The sequence below is a fragment of the Podarcis cretensis genome (genome assembly GCF_951804945.1).
Source record: "Podarcis cretensis genome assembly, chromosome: 11".
Lineage (NCBI taxonomy): Eukaryota > Metazoa > Chordata > Lepidosauria > Squamata > Lacertidae > Podarcis > Podarcis cretensis.
This window is the reverse complement of record NC_137180.1, coordinates 56,062,698-56,086,821: the sequence shown is the minus strand read 5'-3', so window position 1 is coordinate 56,086,821 and position 24,124 is coordinate 56,062,698. Positions and strand designations below refer to the sequence as shown.

At 46.6% G+C, this 24,124-nt stretch overlaps 1 protein-coding gene across 2 annotated transcripts in view; it reads right to left on the bottom strand.

The window, feature by feature from the left end:
- The window catches only part of SMAD7 (SMAD family member 7), a gene marked incomplete at its 5' end in the record, with an annotated part of 111,652 nt that overhangs the window by 49,672 nt on the left and 37,856 nt on the right, over positions 1-24,124 (bottom strand). Inside the window, one exon of one of the 2 annotated variants that reach the window (XM_079994973.1) lies at positions 1,654-2,374. The exons of the other annotated variant lie outside the window; for it this stretch is intronic. Coding sequence (XP_079851099.1) covers positions 1,654-2,374 — 721 coding nt within the window. Of the gene's footprint in view, positions 1-1,653; positions 2,375-24,124 lie in introns of those variants that run through there. 2 annotated transcript variants of the gene reach the window in all.

The following is a 24,124-nucleotide window of genomic DNA, read 5'->3' as shown; positions in this document are numbered from 1 at the left end:
GCTGGCGCCAGTCGCTCGCACTATCTGCTCCTCTGGCTGTCTCGAGCGGGGGCCTCCTTGGCTGGGCTGAAACACTCCAGCTCTGGAAATCACCAACTGATCCCGGCTCCCTGATAATCCCCGGCTAGCTCTCCGCATGCACATTTAACATTTCACAGAAAGCCTAGGGGGGAGAGTGGGGAGAGGAAAGAGGGCGGGTGGGATGGCTGGGGGGGGGGGGAAGAGAAGGGAGAGATACAAGTACAGAATTCAAGACTCACATTTTCCTCCCACTTTGAAAAGAACAACAGCAGCAAAAGAACTTCCCGGCCCTGCATAACTGGGCAGTTTTCTTCTGCGCTGCTCAAAAGTTGTGCCAAAGTTTTTGCAAGCGGTTTGGAGAAGAAGGGGGTCAGAGTGGGGGGAGTTTGCAGCCTCGAGGTTTTCAGAGGGCTTGGGTGGGAGAGAGGGGTCGCTAGCATGACTTAAGACATACCAAACAGTTCTCTACCTCTCTCTCTTTCACTCTCACTCACTCACTCACTCACTCACATACACAAAACTTGATGCAGGCTGTGAACTTTACACTCAGAAGCACACACAAAAAAAGGGTTTTCATTGAGGATTCTTCTCTCTTCTCACCCCCCCCCCCTTCAACCTTTCCAGTTTGGAAACCAAAAGGCAACCTGCCCGGAGGAGGAAAGAAGATTGGTGCCTGGAAATTGTGTGTTGTCTTTTATATTATAGCAGCGAAGGAGGGCTGAGTGGGAGAATATTGGGGACGGCTGGCCAGCAAAGTGTTGGATTACTTTTGCAAACCTCAGGCTGGCTGGAGATCTGTATGTTAAAAAACCGGAGGATCTGGGGATGTATTTGCCAAAAACCAATCAGGACCTCTTTGATCCTGCACTATGCGTTACAGCTCCTTTGCATAAATAGTAAAATCTACACTAAGAAAACACAGAGGAATGTTTGATGTCACCTTAAACTAATGGCCTGGGTTTTAAAAATGCATTTATTTACAGAGTGTGGAAGGTGGGAGAGCCTTCCATCATTGTTGCATGCTTTTCTTCATTCCCCCTGATTGCAGGTCCAACAGGAACTTCAAACACTAAAACCCAGAACTGGGCAGGTTTGCAACAGAGAGAGAAAAGGTCCGATACTGTTCTCACTACTCACAGAAAATTCCCTTTGGGCTTCTTTCAAACCTAAAATTAAAAATCTCCCTGGGTATTTTATTTATTTTTTAACTTAGGAAAACAGACATATATGGGAAGCCTCTGATGCACAACAAAAACACAGGGCTTTTCTTTGACAGGGCATCAAAGCTTGCAACTTTTAAAAACAAAACAAAGCTGGAATGGGCACAGGGAGGTACCCTACTTAAACTGGGTCCCTGGCCGAATAATATGGGTCGCCCCTTAATTCCAGATCTCAACATTTCCAGGGAATGATGCAAGCCTGTGCCCCCCCCCGAAAAAAAAAATTCCAATGCACCACAAAGACCCAGAGCAACTTGAAGGCAGCAAGACTTGGAATGCAAAGGCCTGACATTTCTCCCTTATTTTTTTTTTTTTTTGACCGTCCAAAACACACACACACACACACACCGATGCACTCAGGGGGGTTTTTGAGGGTGGGGGTGTAAGGGGTTATTTGTAAAGCGGTGCCTACCTAGTTCACAGAGCCTGCTGAGGTGATAGGGGTTGCAGCAGACCAGGTCCGGGTGCGTTTTCCCATAAGATTCACAGCAACATAACCTCTTGACTTCCGAGCAGTGCCTGAGATCGGGCCACCGAAAGACTTTGCACAGCAGCAGAGGGAGCGAGTACCAATGCTGGCCCAGTTTGGAGTCCACCTTGGTGGGCAACAGGAGGCAGGAGGTCCGCGTGCCCCCCCGGGACTCCACGGCTTGCAGGAGGCCCTCCAGGTGCTTCTCCTTCAGCCTCTTCAGCACCGAGTGGGTCAGCGCTTTCAGTTCAGCCTCCGATCCGAGGTGTGCCTTGGCGAGCTTCCCCGACTTGCCCATGCAGCAACCCCGGCTTCCTCCGCCGCCGCCGCCGCCCGCCCCATGCGCCCGGCTGTCGGCGGCCCCCTCTCCAAGCTCGCCGCCTTCTTCCTCCCCGCCGGGCGCACGGCTCCGCCAGAGTCTTCGGACGAGCAGCGATCGTTTGGTCCTGAACATGCGGGACGAGAAGAAGGTTCCCCGGCTAAAAAACGGGCATGTCGTCCGCAACTCATGAAGAATCCGGGAGCCGAGTCCAGGCAGCCAGTAGAAGCAGCCTGAAATGATGGGGATGAAGTGGAAACAGAGGACGGAGCCGGGGGGAGATGGGGGCGCCGGCCGCCGCGCGCTGCCTGCTGCGGGAGACGTAGGCGAAGCCAGGTGAAGCATGCGCCAGTCTCTTGGGAAAAGGCTCGGGTTCAAGTCTGCCTTGCTCCCTCTCTTCGCAAATCCTTCTAGATCCACAAAAACAACAGCAAAAAGGAGAAACCCCCGGCAGTTTCTTTAAAGCGTGCGTGCGGTGGGGGGATTATCCACTAAGGGGCAAAGAAAGGGTTCTGGGGTGATTTGCCCTCTGCGCCCCCTCCCCCGGTCCAAAGAAACTCCACGGGATATGGAAGTATTTTCTTCAGCGGTGGTTCAAAGGAGAAGCCCTCGGGCGAGGTGATGCGGAGGGAGTTTCGTTTCCAAACAAAAAAAATATTTTCTTTAATGTTGCAAAAAAAAAAAAAAAGGCACAAGATTTTAGATCCTTAGGTGATCAAAGTAGGTGCTAAATCCAGCCCAAAAGTGCAGAAGGGGGAAGAGGGAACCTGGTGTTTACAAAAATGGGGATGGGGGCAAGCCAAAAACTAAAAAAATCAATAATTTAGATCTGGTCGTTTCAAAGGAAGAAGAAAAATCTGGTCGAGAAGGGGGGGGGGGGGAATCCACAGTAAAACATCCAAAGATCCCCGTTCCTTTTCGCCCCGATAGGTCTGTTTTTCTTCGCCTCTTCCAAGCAGAGCTTTGCAGGAGCAGCTCTCTCCCGATTTGCGGATCAGCTCGCAGCACCTTGATCCGGTCGCTCCCTGGCGGCGTCTGCCCTTCCCAAACGCGCTTTGATCTTGCTGCTCCCTGGCGGGGTGGCCCCTCGCTTGCTTGCTTCCTTTTCCGAGCAAGAAAGGGAGAGTTTTTAAAACGCAGGATTCCGGGGGCCCCCCTTCCAAGTTCTCCCTTTAAAAGATCTCTCCACCCACCGCCACCTTTTTCCTTGCCCTCCCCCCTTCTCCTCTGGTTCCAGGGGCGAAGGAGAAGGATGGGTCGGGGGACCGTCGGCGATCGAAAGGAATCCGGGAGAAGTGAGCGAGGACGCTCCTCTGAATGACAGCGGCGGAAAAAGTGTCGCCAGCCCCTCCTCCGCCTCTCAGCTCTTGCGTCTGGCGGCTGCCTGCGCCGCTTGCCCTCCGCCTCCGCCTTCCAGCACGAGCATCGCCTCTCCCGTCGACACACACAAGCACGCAGCAGAAAGCCAGAGGAGGAACCGGGCGGCGGCGGCGGAGGCAAGGAGGGGGGTGGTGGTTTACTATCCACCCAGTTCCTTTCGCCTGGGCTGGCTCTTGCCTTCCCCTCCCTTCCTTTTTCCGTTCCCTTCTTCCTTTCCCGAAACGCAGCAGCAGAGCCCGGAGCTTGGCTTGCGCGCTCTCGCGCTCTTCCTCCACCTCTTTTCTTCTTCCCTCCCTCCTTCCCTCTCTCCTCCTTCCCGAGCTTTCCTTCTGCAGCTCCGCGATTTTGCAAAAAAAAAAAAAAAAGGGGGGGGGGTTAAAATAAAATGGAAAAAACCTTCGGGGGAGGGCGAGAGCTTTTTTTTTTTGCAAGGCAGAGGGATGAGGGGAGATCACCTAAGCTGAGAGCCCCAGTGCGCCTCTGCCGCCGGGCTGGCTGGCTGGAGGGGGGGGGGGCGCGCTTGGGCAGCTCTCGCTTCTGATCCCTCCTCTCGAGACAGCCAGCCAGCTCGAGCCAGACTCCGTCTCCTCCTCCTCCCCCGGTTATTTCTCTCTCTCCCTCTCTCTCTCTTTCCCCCTCCCTCCTTCCCGATCTCTTGCCTTGCCTCGGTGGCTTCCAGACTGCGCAGCGGCGCTGCCCTGCCCAGGCAAACCCGTCGTCGTCCCCGTCGTCCGTCCCCCCCCCCCTGCGCGCCGCCCGCCTCTTATCACGTGGGCGTCTAGACACCCTGTCGCTTTTTTATTTTTTTAAAAAAAAAGCACAGTGATTGTATTGCGCAAAAAAGGCATCGGGTTTCTAAAAGCTATTTTTTTTCCTCTTTAATTCCTGAAGTCTGGGGAGGAGGAGGCAGAGCGGGGGGGGGGGAGAGAGAAGAAGGAGAGAAGGGAGGAAAAGCAGGAAAGGTTTGAGGAAGTGTCAGAGGAGGAAAGGAATAGAAGTTAGGTGCAGGCGTGCGCGCACGGATTACCCTCAACTACTATTACTTGCACAATGAGCAAGATTGGCTAATGGGAATTAGGTAGGGAGCCATGCTTAAAGAGACGAGAGTGCGCTCCACGTCAAATCGAGCCATTGCTGTTATTGCTATATTGTACTGCTGTTAATTTACTGTGTTTATATATCAGGCACCATCCATCTATATGGTACAGTGGTACCTCGGGTTACAGACGCTTCGGGTTACAGACTCCGCTAAGCCAGAAATAGTACCTCGGGTTAAGAACTTTGCTTCAGGATGAGAACAGAAATTGTGCTCCGGTGGCGTGGCAGCAGCGGGAGGCCCCATTAGCTAAAGTGGTGCTTCAGGTTAAGAACAGTTTCAGGTTAAGAACAGACCTCCAGAACAAATTAAGTACTTAACCCAAGGTACCACTGTATTTTTGTGGGCTGGCATAAGGAAAAGGGCAAGTCCTTTCCCCGAAAGCATTTACATTCCACCATGTAAAGGTAAGGTAAAGGTAAAGGTACCCCTGCCCGTACGGGCCAGTCTTGACAGACTCTGGGGTTGTGCGCCCATCTCACTTAAGAGGCCAGGGGCCAGCGCTGTCCGGAGACACTTCCGGGTCACGTGGCCAGCGTGACATCGCTGCTCTGGCGAGCCAGAGCCAGAGCCGTACACGGAAACGCCGTTTACCTTCCCGCTGGTAAGCGGTCCCTATTTATCTACTTGCACCCAGAGGTGCTTTCGAACTGCTAGGTTGGCAGGCGCTGGGACCGAGCAGCGGGAGTGCACCCCGCCGCAGGGATTCAATCCACCATGTACAGGCTGGTAAATCACATCCAGAAGGACAGTAGCATAATACCTGTATGAAGTAAATGCCGCAACATAACCGGCAAGCTTCCGAGCTCACCAGGACACTTCTTCAGACAAGATGTTATAGTTTCAGGGGGCTTACTTCTCCCAGCTAAGTGTGGATATGACTGCAGGAATTTATGAGTGATGCAAGGTTCTGTGCTCTTGGCCTCAACATTCCCATCTGCAACATGGGAATAATAAAGCAAATCTATCTTAGGATAATGCATGCGAAGTGCTCCAAACTAAAGTGTGAAGTATTATTATTATTATTATTACATCTATACCTTGGGTGGGTAAACCAGGAATTTAAAAAAGTGCAAATGTTTTTGTAGGTAACTATGTAATGTTCCACAAACTTTTCAGTCCCTTTTTATTCACTGAGGGAATTATGGGTGTGCTCTGATCTCTCCTACCACTAAAATCAATTGGACTTAAAATTATTTTAAACTGGCTGGACGGTTTGTTGCAGGGTAATTAATCCTTGTGGTTTCCCATGTAGGCTTCACTGGGACTTGGGAAAACTCAGAATAATTAGGCTCCAGTTTCCTAGACATATCCATAAAGTCTATTGAATAAATGAGCATTTGGCACTGTGAATTCTATAGTTTGGGAACCGATTAAACAAATTTATCTGCAGTAGTCCCACTGGGGAATTTAACACCGCCACTGCCATTAGAGATAGGATGCTAAAATGTCAGGGAACTGCAACCCACAGAGGTTCTTGGGTACGTTTTGCTCATATTTCCCCAGGATCTTGGAGGGTCCAGCAGGCAGGTATTCTCAGCTCGGAATGTCCACTGATACTGGGGAAGAAATACCTTGAAGCATCTACTTCAGCTCATTTTCCCAATTCACCTGCAAGTGTTTGCTCCCTGCACACTCTGTTTACAGTGCACCAAGAGGTCAATTTAAGCGTAACTCTCCAGGCCCGGAAGCTGTACCCCAGCTCCCTTGGCCAATAAAGCGAGATGAGCGTCACAACCCCAGAGTCGGCCACGACTGGACCTAATGGTCAGGGGTCCCTTTACCTTTACTCCAGGCCACAAGCTTGGAATTGGAGCTTTGTGCCACAAATAATTAGCAGGATGTGTGAAGTGATAATAATGATTTTGAAAAGTTGGAATTGTGGGCCTTTTGCAGAAAAATCTAGGGCTCAAAGATACCACTGGCTGTGTTCACACAAGCTAGGATCGCTAAGGCGAGCCTAAAACCAGGGTCTTCTACTGCAGCGCCAAATTTAGGACAGTGTAGCAATTCCCACACACAGGGTGCCAAGCCAGGGGCGCAAAATTTAGACGATCCATAATCGAAAAGATCCATTTTGGGGTGCCAAATTTTGACCTCTATTATGAAAGATGGCCAATGTCCGCCCCATCTCTACTGCTGGCTTACAAATCCTGGTTTGTTAGCAAGAAATAAGCCACACAATCCAGGGTTTGGACATCAACTGTCTTGTCTCTAGCACTTGCTAGCACCATGGAGCAGGAAGGCAGTGTGTAGCAGTGTGTAGCACCATGCTGCTCATTAACAACAAGCCAACAACTCCAGGGTTGTTGTCATGCAAATTCTATCAGTGTATGCCATCTGGGATTCAGCAATCTCGTTTTTTGCATATTGCAGCCATTTAAACTCAAGTCTCTTGGATCTCAGCCCTATGAGCTCAATCAGTTGGACAAAAGAAAGTGGCCTGCCATGGGCGAAGTGGTGGTGCAAATTGCTATTGCACCCATTTTATAGAGGGGACATTGAGGCATGGGAAACTCTTGATTCTCACTCGTGCTCATAAAGCCTGTTTTAGGAGAGCTCGAGAGGGCAGTCTAGACGCCCTGACTCCTAGTGCTTCGTGCTATTTGCCTGGCAAATAGTTATTGAAAGTCGCATTTACGTGCATGCTGAACGGGCTTCCTAAATGTTAAGTGTGGTAATTTATGCTTTCACAAAGCTTATGGAGCCAAGAGATCAGTTAAGTGAGTTGCTTTGGGAAATGTAGGTAGGGCAGCGCCAAAGGTGGAAATTAAAAATAAGGTGTCCTCATGTGTCATTCAGTTTCTGGGCACAACTCAAGGTTCTGTTTCTGCCATTTAAAACATAACACCACAATCCTATTCAAAAGTAAGTCCCATTGAGTTCCATGGAGCTTATGCCCAGAAAGTCAGCTGGTACAGAATTGTGCCCTAAATCTCTTAAATCCCACATGTCTTTGGGAAAGCTTTTGGGAGCAGTGGTTCCATTTGTCTCATATACCAGAAGTTAGATCGATAGTTAAATGCAGCAGGGCCTTCTCTGCAGTAGCCGCCCCTGGAACTCCCAGCCTAAGGAGGTTTACCAGGCACAGTCTTTTTCTACCTCTGATCAACTGGTCAAGATTTTTTATGTTAAATGGAAAGTCCAGTTCATGTCTTGTGCGCAGAAAATCCCAGGTTCAGTCCCAAACATCTTGGAACGGTCCTGTCTGAATCCCTACAGAGCCGCTGCCAGTCTGTGTTCGATGGACCAGTGGTCTGACTCAGTGTAAGGAAGTTGTCTATATTCCGTCAGCCATTTTTAGCTGCTTTGTCCTTAGCAGCTTTTATGGATTAAACTGGATCCGGCAGAAAGTGTGGGATACAAACTAAACCAGCAATGAAATTGCAACTGGCTAGGCAAGTTGGGTCATCTGGTGCCACCTAGCAGCATCTGATGTGTAGAACCTCCATGTTCACAAGCAGCGAACCTTAGAATGTCTGACATCCAGCACAAGCAATGAGAAAGGGCTGTTGCCCTCATGCCCTGCTTGTAGGCTCCCTAGAGACTTCTTGATGGCCACTGCAAGAAACAGGATGTTGATGGGTCCTTGTCTGATCCAGCAGAATTCTCCTGTAAGGTTATTTCAGATCTCCTTATTTCATAATTTCCTCGAGCATATAATGGATGCCTTTCATTTCAGAACCGCCCCCAGCTCCATGCTGCTGTAAAATTTCAGCTTATTTTCCCCCTGAATGCATTGACATCACAGTTCTAAGTCCAAGCCATGGACTTCCTTCTTTTTTCCCTTTAGTTTTCATTTATTTCTTATATTTACATTTCCTTCAAGGAACTCAAGGCGTTCTACGTGCTGCTCCTCCCATTTTACCTACATGGCCAAGTGGTGATTTGAACTTGGGTCTTCTCAGTCCAACCCCAATGTTCTAGCTGCTTGCCTTGAATGCTTTCGTGCTATAAATAAATGCCTTCATGAAATCATGCAAGGAAGTAAACAAGTCAGACACGCCCAGGCAGCAGGGAGATTGTGCATAAGTCATTGTGATTGTTTAGCAATGCACAAAGAAGTTCCATTGGTAGGTCTGGTGAAATGCAAGATGTTCTCAAGGTGCCAGCACTCGGTGTTAGAGGCCATCCTTTATGGGCAGAAGGTCCCACGTCCTTCTCTAGTCAAAAAGGGGTCAGGTGATGTGAAAGACCTCCACCTATGCTTTGGAGAAACTTCCAAGTAGAAGTAAGTGATACTGGACTGGCTGGATTAATAGTTTGAGCTATATTATAACCATTTGCTCCTAGGAGTGCAGCAAAGGTGGAGAACATGTGCCCTCCAGGTTTTGAAGGACCGCAGCTCCCACAAACACCCCCCAAACTTGCCAATGGTCAGGGATGGCCAAAGTTGTAGTCTAGGAACATCTGCTGGGCCACAGCTTCCCCACCCCTGGAATACAGGATCATACAAAGGCTGGTGGATCTCGCCCATCTCATGGATAATTCGAATGTAAACATGAGTAGTTTGAACTTTTTTCAGTTGATCAGTGAAACGGATTGAAATGTAAGTTCGCCAATGCTTTGGTCTGGAAGGGCTTCCATTCCTTTAGCCACCGCTCGACCTGTAGAAGAGCAGCTTCCGCAGGAAGAATTCTACCTGCTGAATATTTCTCCGCACGATAGCTGGTAAGAGAACGGAAGCTATTTTGGCAGGTCAACACTGGGTGTGAACTTTTCCAGAGCTCGATTCAAGGTGCTGCTTTTAACTCCCCATCTCAGAAGGCTTTGTTGAGGGTTCCTCAAGAACAGGAGGTCTGTGTGGCGAGTGTCCAAAACACTCCTTTTTTCATTTGTGACATCAAAATGCTAGAATGCTGACCCTTCTTCAGGCTACATTGCTGAATTTTAGCTTGCTTCTTAAAACATTAGTATTTCCCAAAGACCTTTGGCAGTTTGCTTGGGTACCAAATAGTATGGGAAACAGCCCTACTAGAAAAATTAACCAATAAACTGAAACTGACACAGGGACAAATAGAAGAAGACACCTTCACCCCTTCCACATGTGGTGGAACTGTAAAAAGATCAGACAATTTTGGGAAATGGTTTATAACGAGCTTAAGAAAATGTTCAAATGCTCCTTCCCTAAAAAACCTGAAGCCTTCCTGCTAGGAATTATAGGAAATTAAATCCCCATAGGATATCCCTATAGGATAATGGTACAAAACAAAATTTATAGTAAGTCAAAAAATATGGAGAAAGTAAAGTTTAAGCACGTGTTTAAGGAATTTAAATCGGGAATGCAAAGGGAAGATCGGAGGTCTTGAAAAATTTAATAACAAATGTATGTGCAAAGCAAGCATTAGTTAAAGAATGAATAATTGTTTATTTTTATTTCTCATTTTGCCTATAATATCTATTGTATTCTGTTATAAAGTTTTCAATCAATAAAGCACTCAAAAGCATGCAGGCTATGTGCTCAATAGCTGAACCCATTCAGAACTCTGGCAGGATTAGTGCCTTGGACTTGTCAAAGTGTTCACCGCACAGTGCTTCCTTTAGTGGAAAAGCAGCACACAGACCTGAAGACTAACTTTGTAATTCATCAATCAGTTACTGTACAACTTTTAGGCTGAGACTTTAGCAGAAGGTAAGCCAGGCCTTCAGGGTAACAGCAGATCTCCTGTTTCAAGTTGTGCTAGAGTCTGGGATCTAGCCCCTTGGAGATATATTGGGGGGGGGGGAATTGTGCATCTTCCCCAAGGTGACCACAATCTTTCCGACCTACTTCCTCATTACTGCATCAGAATATATCGAACAGTTTGCAACTCACTCTTTTTCATCAGTATGATGGCTCAATGACCTAGATAAGAGAACAGAGTTACTTTCGCCTCTCTTTATCTGATACAGACATCCGGCTTAGTTCAGACACACCTGTTTCCATATGCCTTACATGTTTTTATATATATATTTTAATGCTGAAAGCTTTCCAAAGTATTAACAGATTAAAAACATTTTCAGCGCAGTTCTCGGTTTTTTAAAAAACAGAAACAGTTTGTACGGCACTGTCTTCTGTGTCAGCATTCGTATATAGTATTCAACTGGAAAATGGTGGTGGTTAATATGGAGCCAGCAATCTTTTGTCCCTGATCTGCTGTCCGCAAAAATAATAACAATCAAGGCTTCTGGTTCATGCAAATCCGTATTTCCAGACTGCACTTCCCAAGGGGATTGCTGGAAATCGTGTTCCACAACTGCCTTTGAAGAGTTAATGGCAAGTGATAAATTCAGGTTAATTTGCAATGCAATTCAACATTTGGCAGACAGTTGGAGACAGGGAACTGTTAAACTAATTGTCTTACTAACGGCACCAGGGTGTGACAGAGCAAAGGCATACAAACACACACATGCCAAAGATATAATCCCAAACTCTTTTCACTCCTGACATCATTAAGCTGCTGTAAGATTATTCTGCTTTCCTCTGCTTGCGCTGTTAAACCTGCAGTCCTCTGCACACTTACTTGGGAGTAAAAGGTAAAGGGACCCCTAGCTGTTAGGTCCAGCAACTCTGGGGTTGTGGCACTCATCTTGCTCTATAGGCCAAGGGAGCCAGTGTACAGCTTCTGGGTCATGTGGCCAGCATGACTAAGCCGCTTCTGGCGAACCAGAGCAGCACACGGAAACACCGTTTACCTTCCCGCCAGAGCGGTACCTATTTATCTACTTGCACTGGCGTGCTTTCGAACTGCTAGGTTGGCAGGAGTATGGACCAAGCAACGGGAGCTCACCCCATAGCAGGGATTTGAACCGCCAACCTTCCGACTGGCAAGCCCTAGGCTCTGTGGTTTAGACCACAGCGCCACCCGCGTCCCTAAATCATTGCACTTTACTCCTGAAGAAACCTGCATAGGGTTGTGCTGCACAATACCTTCCTTCCCCTCTGCATCTGGGAGCTCTTATCTTATCTAGTGGCTCATGTCATGATGATCTCCAGCTTAGTGTTCCAGCTACAGTGGTACCTTGGCTTACATAAGCTTCAGGTTACAGACACTTCAGGTTACAGACTCTGCTAACCCAGAAATAGTACCTCTAAGAACTTTGCTTCAGGATGAGAACAGAAATCGTGCTCCGGTGGTGTGGCGGCAGCGGGAGGCCCCATTAGCTAAAGTGGTGCTTCAGGTTAAGAACAGTTTCAGGTTAAGAACGGACCTCCGGAACGAATCAACTACGTAACCCAGGGTACCACTGTACTCTGTTCCATTTCTTCTCTTCTCCTAGTTTACCATTTCTCTTCCACCCCCGCCCCCCAGGTGTCTATCAGCATTCCTGGCCACTGTGCTTGCTCAGTTTTCACTGGAGTCTTTCAAATTTATTTATTTGTTTGTTTGTTTGCATTCCTACCAAATGGGAATCCACCAAACCCGCTGATACTTCTTTCTTGTGCATAGCTGATACCTTTTGGTTCCATTAGGAACAACTAAATCATTAGTATGTATGATTTGCATTCTTCTTTTTTAAGGAAATTGTGGCAGGATAACGGAGATGTGATTTTCTTTAGCTGCATTTATTTCACTGAGGAAGTTAATCTCGTGTTTAACACTCCTCCAGTAATAGTCCGTGGGTCAAGAAAAAGGAGAGGCGTTTCTCTATTGCTCTGTTGTTTCTGGGTGAATCAGGCCTTTTTATTTTTAAAGACTTACTAGGCTTCCTCCAAGGGAAACTGGGTCGGCGTGTTTACAGCAGAATGAGAATTTAGAAGAATCTGTTGGGTCAGGCCAATGGCCCATCTAGTCCAGCATCCTGTTCTCACAGTGGCCAACCGGATGCCTGTGGGATTTTTTAAAAGGTAAACATTTTGGTAAAGGGACGCGGGTGGCGCTGTGGGTTAAACCACAGAGCCTAGGACTTGCCGATCAGAAGGTCGGCGGTTCGAATCCCTGTGACGGGGTGAACTCCCGTTGCTCGGTTGCTACTCCTGCCAACCTAGCTGTTCAAAAGCACGTCAAAAGTGCAAGTAGATAAATAGGTACCGCTCCGTCAGGAAGGTAAACGATGTTTCCATGCGCTGCTCTGGTTCGCCCGAAGCGGCTTAGTCATGCTGACCACATGACCCGGAAGCTGTATGCCTGCTCCCTTGGCCAATAAAGCAAGATGAGTGCCGTAACCCTAGAGTCGGCCACGACTGGACCTAATGGTCAGGGGTCCCTTTTCCTTTAAACATTTTGGTGCTGGAGCACATCTTTCTCTGAATGCCCCCGCCCCAATACTCCAGAATTTCAGATCCCAGACATGCTCAAAGTCTTGTTAAGAAAGCCCTGAACAACTTGGGATAAGGTTACCTGAAAGACTGCTTGCACCTGTACAAGCCTTTATTGCTCAAATCACCTGGACAAATTCTACTTGTGGCACCACACACTACAGAACATCAACACATCAGTAACTACAGTGGTACCTTGGTTCTCAAACTTAATCCATTCCAAAACCAAAGTGTTCCAAAACTAAGGCGCGCTTTCCCATAGAAAGTAATGCAAAATGGATTAATCCGTTCCAGACTTTTAAAAAACAACCCTTAAAACAGCTATTTAACATGAATTTTACTATCTAATGATATAAAATGAAAGCAATAAACAATGTACTACAGTCACACAATCAATCAGTAGCTGAACTGGGTTCCACACAATCACAAAAACAAAAAGAGCTGCAAAAGCAAAAAACGCAAAATAAACAGCAAAAACAGACAGACCCCAGCGTAACACTCAAAATGGAAGTTTGGCACTCAAAACGGAAGTTTGGCACTCAAAACGGAACACGTTCAGCTTCCAAAAAAGGTTCACAAACCGGAACACTTACTTTTTTTTTTTAAATCAATTTTTATTAAAATTTTTAAACATAAATGCAAATATAATAAACAATGTAACATATATCATAACATAATTTCTTAACTTCTTTGGACTCCCTCACGTCTTCCGCTCCCACTTGCATCTTTGTCAATTCTTCCCCGCAATTTATCATCCTGTTTACATTCTTATGTCCCATTCATTTAGAATATAATCTAATGGTTCTCCCAAAGGTTTAAAGTTTTCCCTCAATCTCACTTATCATCCTAATTGCATCTAATTTAGTGGTGGTCAATTATTTATGATCTAGCCTCCATCTTAACATTCAACCAAATTACAATGCTTTTTTAAATAAGTCTTAAATTTCTTCCAATCTTCTTCAACCTTCTCTTCTCCCAGGTCTCGGATTCTGCCGGTCATCTCGGCTAGTTCCATATAGTCTATCAGCTGCATCTGCCACTCTTCCAGTGTGGGTAGATCTTGAGTTTTCCAGTGCTTAGCGATGAGTATCCTTGCTGCTGTTGTTGCATACATAAAAAATGTTCGGTCCTTCTTTAACACCTTCTGGTCGACAATACCCAAAAGGAAGGCCTCTGGTTTCTTAGTAAAGGTATACTTAAATACCTTTTTCAACTCATTATATATCATTTCCCAAAAGGCCTTCACTCTCGGGCAAGTCCACCAGGGGTGAAAGAATGTTCCATCATTTTCTTTACATTTCCAACATTTGTTATCAGACAAATGGTATATTTTGGCAAGTTTAACTGGGGTCATGTACCATCTATATATCATTTTCATTACATTTTCCTTCAAAGCATTACATGCAGTGAAGTTCAGCCCGTTGGGACAAACCGGAACACTTACTTCCGGGTTTGCAGTGTTTGGGTTCTAAGTTGTTTGAGTACCAAGGTGTTGAGAACCAAGGTACCACTGTATTAGAAATCAAATACAAGGGCAATGCCAGGAGGTGTCCTCCATGCAGCTATTAAATGTGGTTGCTTCTGCTATTGTCAAACAATTAGAAGCTTGGAATCTTTGCTGATCTCCTGCAAATCACTCAGAGATCTACCTGAGCAGATCCCAGTCTTCCTCCTGCCACCCCTAGTCTAGGGCACACAATTCACCAAATGTTAAGCACTTTTAAGTCCCATTGACTGTCAGGGAAGAATTCAAATCTCTCTCTTTCTCTCTCTTATATCCCCCTTCTTTCCTTCCTTCCTTCCCTGGCTATGCTCATCAATTTTCTGCAGCTCTCATTTAAATATTAAATAGCCCATTAAATTGCCAGACCTTATGGCTGCACAAATGGAGGCTCACAATGCAGCAGGATGGCATAATATATACCGCCTTCCACACATCACCAAGAGGAGATGCTCTGACAATAAGCCGAAAAGTGCTGGTGGCTGCCCTCATTTGGTATTAAATCCAAAAGGTACATCGGATACTTTGAATGCTGATGTTGCTAACAGTGCCTGACCTTACCTTTTAAGTGGGGATATCCTGTTTTTTCTTATTATGCAGCGTGACTGGACACCACCAAAAATGGGAAGAGGAAAAAGCCCTTTATTGCTTTAGCTCCTTGGGCTCTTTTCCCCTACAAAGCCATTTCGCTGGAGCCTCCATCCATCCCCCAGAGGACACATAATTGTCCTCCGGCAGACCAGACAGAGCCAGGAAGAAGCACAGGCTCATCAAGGGTTATTCATGGAGAAAACTTGGTTTTAGGTGGAACCAAGTTGTTCTGCATACCTTTTGTTCTCTTCAACACTGGGGCATGCTCAACATTTTCTGGGATTAACCTAACTTAATGTTTTCATTTCATTTCCCTCCTCTGGCAATCTGCACAGAATTTTTGCTTAATGGTTGCCATCAATTTGATTTTAATTAATTTTTATAATGAAATGTTTTTAGAATGTTGGATTATTTGATTGTTGTTAGCCGCCCTGAGCCCAGCTTTGGCTGGGGAGGGCGGGATATAAATAAAATTTATTATTATTATTATTATTTATTATTTATGGCCAACCTCCTCCAAATGGGCTCAAAATGCAAAGGCTTTTATAAAATCAGAGGCCATGCCTAGCTGGCAGCAACCTTTTAACTGGCAAACCAGGACAGTTTTCTCCCTAACCCCAGATTTATGGGAGTTGGTTGTTGCGTTGGGGGCAAAGCAGTCTTTATCTGCCTAAAAACATTTGCTTATTTAACTGTGTTACTTTTATTGTTGTTAGCCGCTCTTAGCCCGGCTTTGGCTGGGGTGGGCGGGATATAAATAAATTATTATTATTACTACTATTACTATTCTTATTATTTATTAATCCCTGATCAGTTCCTGGGCTGAGTTGTGGTAAGTTCAGGGCGACCACTGGTCCTACTTTGGAACTCTTGTTTGAAGAGCTGCCTCTTTTTTGGAATTAATTGAAGTTTTTATTTTTATATTTTTATTTTTTAAATTTTTATTAAGATTTTAAAAATTACAGGGGAAAAAAAGAAATATAACAAGGAAAAAAAGAAACAACAATACATATAAAATACATATAAAAAACAAAAACATCATCAAAAACCAGAAAACAGAAGAAAAAAGATAAAAAACAAATCAAACCTGTACATCACTTGCTTACATTCACTTATTTCCTTGACCTCCTCACACCTCCCATTTTTGTATTCTAATTCAATTTTTTATTTCAGCAAATCCTTCCAACCTTATTTTTATCTTAATAATTTGTCTTAATATACTATAATTTTACATTCTCTCTTTCACCAACTCATTTTTACTTAATCCTTCATGTCATTTCTATTAAAACCACGTAATTTTCTTTTCCCAACATCTTTCTAACAATCCTTAATTTTGCAATATTTTTGAAGATAAACTTTAAATTTTTTCCAATCTTCTTCCACCGACTCTTCTCCTTGGTCCCAGATTCTGCCAGTCATCTCAGCCAGTTCCATGTACTCCATCACCTTCATCTGCCATTCTTCCCGGGTGGGTAGATCTTGTGTCTTCCAATACTTTGCGATGAGTATTCTTGCTGCTGTTGTTGCATACATAAAAAAAGTTCTATCCTTCTTTGGCACCAATTGGCCGACCATGCCCAAGAGAAAGGCCTCTGGTTTCTTAAGGAAGGTATATTTAAATACCTTTTTCATTTCGTTATAGATCATCTCCCAGAAGGTCTTAATCTTTGGGCACGTCCACCAAAGGTGAAAGAATGTATCTTCAATCTCTTTACATTTCCAACATTTATTATCGGGCAAATGATAAATTCTTGCAAGCTTGACTGGTGTCAAGTACCACCTGTAAATCATTTTCATTATATTCTCTCTTAAGGCATTACATGACGTAAACTTCATACCAGTGGTCCATAACTGTTCCCAGTCAGCCATCATTATGTTATGTCCAACATCTTGTGCCCATTTAATCATAGCAGATTTCACCATTTCATCATTAATTGAAGTTTTTACAGTACAATAAAAGAAACAAACCAATCTACAAGAAATAAAGAAAAGAAACTAAAGAAAGAAGGAACAGAAAAAGAAACTCTTAAGATCCTTCCTCATCACTGTATCCTAACTTTCATCCCCTACAGAGGAAAGTGTGCCCGCCCTAGAGCTCCTTGGTATAAGTCTGAATGGAGAGCAGGATCATAGAATCATAGAACGACAGAGTTGGAAGGGACCCTGAGGATCATCTAGTCCAACCTTATGCAAAGCAGGAATATGCAGCTGTCTCTTATGGGGGCTTCAAGTTGCCCACAGTTTGATACACCTGGATAGCAGATGGACTGCCCACTCTCAGCCCACCATGGAGAGGCATGTGCTCTTTCGTGTTTGCATGCTCTGGAAATACTGATAGATCCAACATGGTCATTGGAGGGTCCCCAGTAGCACACAGCACTTCCCACCCACTTCAGAGTGGTGTGGCGGCTGCAGCTTCCAGACAGACGAAGATTGGCCGCAGTCATCCATGCCTCGTAACCCCTAGACTGGACTGCTGCAATTCACTGTGCATGGAGCTGCCCTCAGAGACTTCTCCAAAATGTATAATTTTGTACAATGCAGCTCCTAGGTTACTAACTGGGAGTGCCTACAGCAGGAACGGGGAATCTGTGGCTCTCCAGATATACATGGACTCCAGTCCCAGCACTGCTGCCTGGTACCGACCAGTGTTGGAGTCTAAGAATACAGTGGTACCTTGGTTCTTGAACTTAATCCGTTCCGGAAGTCCACTTGACTCCCAAAACATTCAAAAACCAACGCGCGGCTTCCGATTGGCTGCAGGAGTTTCCTACACTCAAGTGGAAGGTGTGTCGGACGTTCAGCTTCCGAAAAACGTTCGAAAACTGGAACACTTCCGGGTTTTTGGCGTTCAGGAGCCGATTTGCTCGTCAACTAAGCTGTTTGAGAACCAAGGTTCCACTGTGTTTGTAGGGCCACAGGGCTCTAGATACCAAGGTATTAAACCATGGGTAGGCAAACTAAGGCCCTGGGGCCAAATCTGGCCCAATTGCCTTCTAAATCCAGCCCGCGGATGGTCCAGGATTCAGTGTGTTTTTACATGAGTAGAATGTGTGCTTTTATTTAAAATGCATCTCTGGGTTATTTGTGGGGCATAGGAATTCGTTCATTCCCCCCCTCAAAATATAGTCCAGCCCCCCACAAGGTCTGAGGGACAGTGGACTGGCCCCCTGCTGAAAAACTTTGCTGACCCCTGAAGATCTTCATCCCACCAGCATCTGAGCTCAGGACAGTGGCAAATGGAGTGTTGTGGTGCAAACTTTCCATTTGCACTGCCTTCCCCAAAGAAACTTGCCCAGCCCCTGCTTTGATATCCTGTCGCACCTATTTAATTGCTCGGCTGTGGCAATTCAGCACACCAAATAGTTATTTTAATTGCTTGCTTTGTGGTTCGGGCTGGTTTTTATTGCCAGCTGCTGCTGCTGCTGTTGCCCCTGTGTTTTATGGTTTAATCTTTCTTCATTGTATAGTTGTTGTTTTTAAATTCTCTGAATTATATGCCAGCCTTGGGAGTTTAGAGTGATGCTTATAAATTGTCTGGTCAAATAAATAAATCACATCCATCCAGTAAAAAACACACACCAGAAAACAGAAAATACCAGGCAGAAAGGAACAGCTGCCGCCATCAGCAGCAGTGGGACAATGGAAGAGGATAATGGGGAAAATGGAGAATCCTGTCACTGTTTTCTCACACTTTTATCACCTACCCAGCATTTTGCAAGGAGACCAAGTACAAAACAAAACAAAAGAACCAGGAAGTTGCCAGTGGTGCAAGGAGAGACAGAGAGAAAAGCAGCAAAAAGAGAAGGCACCTGCCCAGGCTTGGGGCAGATCCCTGGAGATTTAGCAGAGCAAAAGAGGACAATTTGGCTGTCATTGTATAATGAACCAGGAGCCAGGGAGATTGTCTGAAGATGGAGTGATGAGATTACCTACCAACAGAAGGGCCTGCAGTGGAGACTTTGCAGGCAAGGCAGCTCTCCCAGTGGGTTTATATACGGCCTACAGTTTTGAAAGCAAGAGATCCTTGGCAGAGATTTTCAGCAGGGAGTGGTGCAAACAGACCTTGGCCTCGCTGTGGGAGGCGGTGATCTGCGGACGAAGGCAGCATAGGAGAGTAGGCTGGGTCATGTTTGGAGGAGATGCAAATGAGATGGACCCCCCCGTTCCCTTTGAGAGGGGAATAAGAGTGCAACAGTCAATGTTCAGGCAGAGGCAAGGAAATTTGTGAGTCGAGGACCCTCCACCCACATAGGATTATAATAAAACACACAGACACGTTATTTTAGGTTAATGGGCAAAATTAGGCCACAACTTTTATTGGATACAGCATCTGAGTAGTATTGGCTTAGGCATTGGATGAAACAGCAATACAAGACTCCACCCCGCTCAGCCGGGAGTCATATCAGGGTTAACAACCAATGGGAGGAGCTTGTTGATGCAAATACAACTGGAAGCAACCCCATGACGTCACAGGGGGTCGTGCCATGGCCCTAGCCACTAGCAGGGCATCGGACAGGATCCACGACCGCCGGATTCCTTTAACGGAATACCCAAAAGAGGAGGGGTAGATGATGGCGCATACCCAATCCTCCAACACAGCACACATATTCCAATGCCTAACCGCCAATACCAGAAAGTTGTGACGAATTGCTACGAGGCAGGCGAAAAAACGAAGTGGCTGGCGCCAATTTGCCAAATGGCTAAAAAAGTCCTACCAGGCCCCTTGGGCAACCAACCGAAGTCCATAGCAAGGTCAATAGGCAAAAGAAGCTGACCTAAGAGGGAGGGAGGGCAGGAGATCCGAAGAAAGCAGGAGCAAACTGAGAGAAGAGGGCTGCCGCGGCTGTTTAAACGCATTTAGCCCCGCCCACCAGCCGGCCCCATTGGTCAGCTGGGAGGCTAGGACGCGGCAGCAGAACCAATCAGGAGGCTTTGCCAGCAGTGGCAAGGTGGTGGGTGGAGAAAGATGGCAATCAAAAGGGACGTAGTTCTGGGGGAATAAAGCAACCGTTTTACATGCACAAGCTTCAATCCCCAGTAGGGCAGGCACTGTCCACTGCCTGAATCTCTGAAAAACCACTGCCAGTCAGTGCAGACAATACTGGATGGATTTCTGCACAGACTCAGCATAAGGCAGCTTCCTATGTTCCATAGTCGCTGTCACAGCCAGCCCCATATTTGAAGATGACCTTGGTAAGGCACCTTCTAAGCCTCCAGCTGCCACCACTTTCCCAGGAAGAAAAAAAATGCATCTCCCAATTGTGGGAAATTTCAATGGTGGCTCAGAAACCCGTTTGGCTGGCCCTGGGAGGCCCTGGGGCAGTTGTTGGCACTCTTGAGCTATGTTGGGGCCCAAGGGAGCCTGAACATCAGATAGGCATGCGGTTGCTGAATGGGCCCAGCTGCCCAGCACAGACTGGTGCATTTGCATCAGCCGCTTCCACTCACTCAGCTCTAGGTGCCTCCACAGCTTCAAGAGAGCGGCCTCCAGTGACTTGTGGCACCCTCTAGGAAAGGCACCAGCTAATGGCCCTCAAGTAAACCACAGCACAGTATCATAGAATTGCAGAGATAGAAGGGACTCCAAGAGTCATCTGTGCCATGCAGAATCACAGCCGAAGAATCCCAGACAGATGGCCATCTAACCTCTGTTCAAAAACCTCCCATGAATGAGAGTCCATCATCATCATTTTGAATTTGTATATCTCTTTCTATCTTGCAATACTCAAGGCGGTTTACAAGCTGAAGAAACAAGAAATCTGATAACAATCTAATTCAATACAAAAATGTGACAATAAAACATAACTTTAAAATAGGCAACCTACATCAAAAAAGTCATTAGAATAGTATAAAATAGTAATATCAACATATAAAAGTTAAACAGAAAACCACTCAGCATTTACAATAAGTAATATCTAAACTATAATCAATAAAAGGACGCGGGTGGCTCTGTGGGTTAAACCACAGAGCCTAGGACTTTCCAATCAGAAGGTTGGCGGTTCGAATCCTCACGACGGGGTGAGCTCCCGTTGCTCACTCCCTGCTCCTGCCAACCTAGCAGTTCGAAAGCACATCAAAATCCAAGTAGATAAATAGGTACTGCTCTGGCGGGAAGGTAAACGGCGTTTCCGTGCGCTGCTCTGGTTCGCCAGAAGCCGCTTAGTCATGCTGGCCACATGACCCGGAAGCTGTATGCCGGCTCCCTCGGCCAATAAAGTGAGATGAGCGCCGCAACCCCAGAGTCGGTCACGACTGGACCTAATGGTCAGGGGTCCCTTTAACTTTACCACTTCTAGATGCCTATTTGCATAAGAAGAGCCTGTTGGATCCTGTTCTCTGGTCCAGAGCCCTGTTCTCACAGTGGCCAACAAGGTGCATGTGGGAAACCTGCAAGCAGAATTCAAGCGCAAAAGCACTCTCCTTTTCTGTGGTTTCCATATTCAGAAGCATTTCTGCCTCCAGCTGCGAAGGCAGAGCATAGCCACTGTGGATAGCAGCTGAGGATAGCTTTGCCCTCCATGAATTTGCCTCATCCTCTTCTAAAGCCATCGCAGTTGGTGGCCACGACTGCCTCCTGTGGGATCCGGTTCCACAGTTTAACTCTGTGCTGCACGGAGGAGAAGTAATCCTATTTTCTCTGCCGATTCTTGTGCAAAGAGGCATTTATTAAATTCTGCTTAGTCAAGTTGTAATTAATCCCCAAGTGTGCTTTCCCCCTTAGGTATGAACCAAAACAATTTGGTTGGCGAATTTTATTAAGCTCACAGCCCCATGAGAAAATATGAAGTACTGTATCTCCATTTTTTGAATCTTCTGTGGAGCTATTTAACTCAAAAACCACCTTTCATTTTGCTTGCTCCACTTGCCAAATGCTTAGTGCAGAACATTTTCTAGCTAGTCATCTAAAAACCATTGGCTGGGGCCCAGGGTGCGGGTTAGATCTGTATCTGAAAAGCCGCGGCTATTAGGTGAATCACAGGCAGTGCTCTTCTTCAGATTTCTCAGCGATCTTCGGAGTCTGTGCAATAGACGAGAAAACGGGCTAAAACATTTGCTCGGAGCGGGACCCTGCGCCTTTCTCCTGTGCATACCACACACGAGGCCCAGAGAGAATCTAATCTAGGTGGTGGCGGTTCAGCTTTCCTCAGAGGGAGCCAAGCCCCAACACCTAACTCTCCCTGCCCCCCGTGGAGTTACCAGCACCCAAAGCGAACGAGGCACCAAGCTGGAACACCTACGCCCAAAGGGACGAGGGAAGGCAGGGTGGCTGTCCGTTAAACAGAATGTGTTGTACCTGTAATAATACTCAGCTAGTCTCAGGCTCCCCCCCCCCCTTCACCATTTTGCTGGCATGAGCCTTAGGCTTTTTGAGGGCAGGAGGTGTTCCTTAGATTTTTAAAGGACTGACTGCTCAACCTCAAGGCTTTCTAAAGGGTGTCCCTGCTACACTCAGGGATAGGGCTGCCGGGTTAGGAACAGACTAGACCCTGGGATTTCGGGGCCCAAACCTGAAGTCTAGAGGTGGGCCCTGGAGACAGAGGTTAATTGGGAGAGAGGAGAAGAGAAGCACAGAACCCTGCTCACCAAATGTCTATACCATATGGGTAGGCAAACTAAGGCCTGGGGGCCGGATCCGGCCCAATCGCCTTCTAAATCCGGCCCGCAGACAGTCCGGGAATGAGCGTGTTTTTACATGAGTAGAACGTGTCCTTTTATTTAAAATGCATCTCTGGGTTATTTGTGGGGCCTGCCTGGTGTTTTTACATGAGTAGAATATGTGCTTTTCTTTAAAAGGTATCTCTGGGTTATTTGTGGGGCATAGGAAATCGTTCATCCCCCCCCCCCCAATATAGTCTGGCCCCCCACAAGGTTTGAGGGACAGTGGGCTGGCCCCCTGCTGAAAAAGTTTGCTGACCCCTGGTCTATACTATAATTTGCAGCCAGCTCCTGTTGGGCTGAAGCTCACAGGCAAGTGTGCACAGTCTTCTTAACAATCTTTCCTTCTTCATTAAAGGCGTTCTCACCCACCTAGAGGTTCCAGTCCCCCAGGGTGCCAGGCAAACCTGGAGACTTCAGGTAAGATCTGGAGGTCTGGCAACCCTACCGAGGGACCACAATTGCAGGTGACCACAAATGTTGAGAAGACAGATGCTGGGAAGACTGAGCTTCACTTGCCCAGGAGGCCTGATTTTGTCAAGGCAGGAAAACTGGTTTTGTCTCAGGAGGATTCAGAAGTGGGAGAGAGGTTATTTTCTTAATTAAAAACAAACCTTTGGTATATTCCAAGCAGCAGAGGAACAAGGCTCTCAATGGCAACAGTGGATTTGAACACAGAACTCCCCCAACCATCTGACATCCCAACCTGTACACCACGTAGACTCACTGATAAGTCCTTCAAGGAATCTCAGGCTTCCCTAGAACAAGGGAAGTACAGAACATAGGAAAGTGGAGGAGGGCAGCACCGTACAAAAACAGACAAATGATGGGGAGGATGCTCAATGGTCTCCAACAGCCATTCTGAGTTTCAGCAGAAATGGGAAATGGTGGGGCAGGCAGAGAACTGGCTTGCTTGAGTACCTTATGAGGTATTATGGAGGAAGTCGTGGCAAGGTGGAACCCAGAACAGGAGCACCGCAGTTAGGATGCACTGCGACATTTTGTTGCAGGTCTGATGTGCACAGTTATAACTCTCCATTCTGGTGTGGAAGAATTGTGGGTTTCAGCTCCCACCAGACCCAGCAGCCAAGGATCATGGGTGCCATGGCGCTGTTAGACAAGGAATGTCCAGAGAGAGGAATTCACTCTTAATTGTCAAAAGTACACTTCCAAGTTAGGAAAAGGCATGTCCACCAGTCCTACATTCTAGGTGTGCAACCGGTGAGGCAGTTGCGGCAACAGAGAGGGCCCACCTTTGACCTCGGCTTATGTATCTCCATCATCCGGGCTGCGTGCAAGCAAGTGAAGACTATGTCTTAATGTATCCTGCTTCTGCTCCTCCCTCTTCATTCCTCTTCTGGTCCTGGGAGATGTGGAAGCCCTTGACTCTACAGCCTGGCCTACTGTATCTCTCCCTCCTCCTGCACCTGTTCTTCATTCTCCAATCCTGCAGCTTCTTCTGCCTCTAACTCTCGTCTCTTGGCTGTTTCAGGCTCCTCCAGATCACAGATCCCTTCTTCCAAGCCAGTTTCTCTAAGTGCTCACTCCTCAGCATCCAGCCACTGCTCCTTAGGGTCCAGCCAGCCTCTGACAATGGGGTTTGGATTCCAGCAACACCTAGAAGACCAC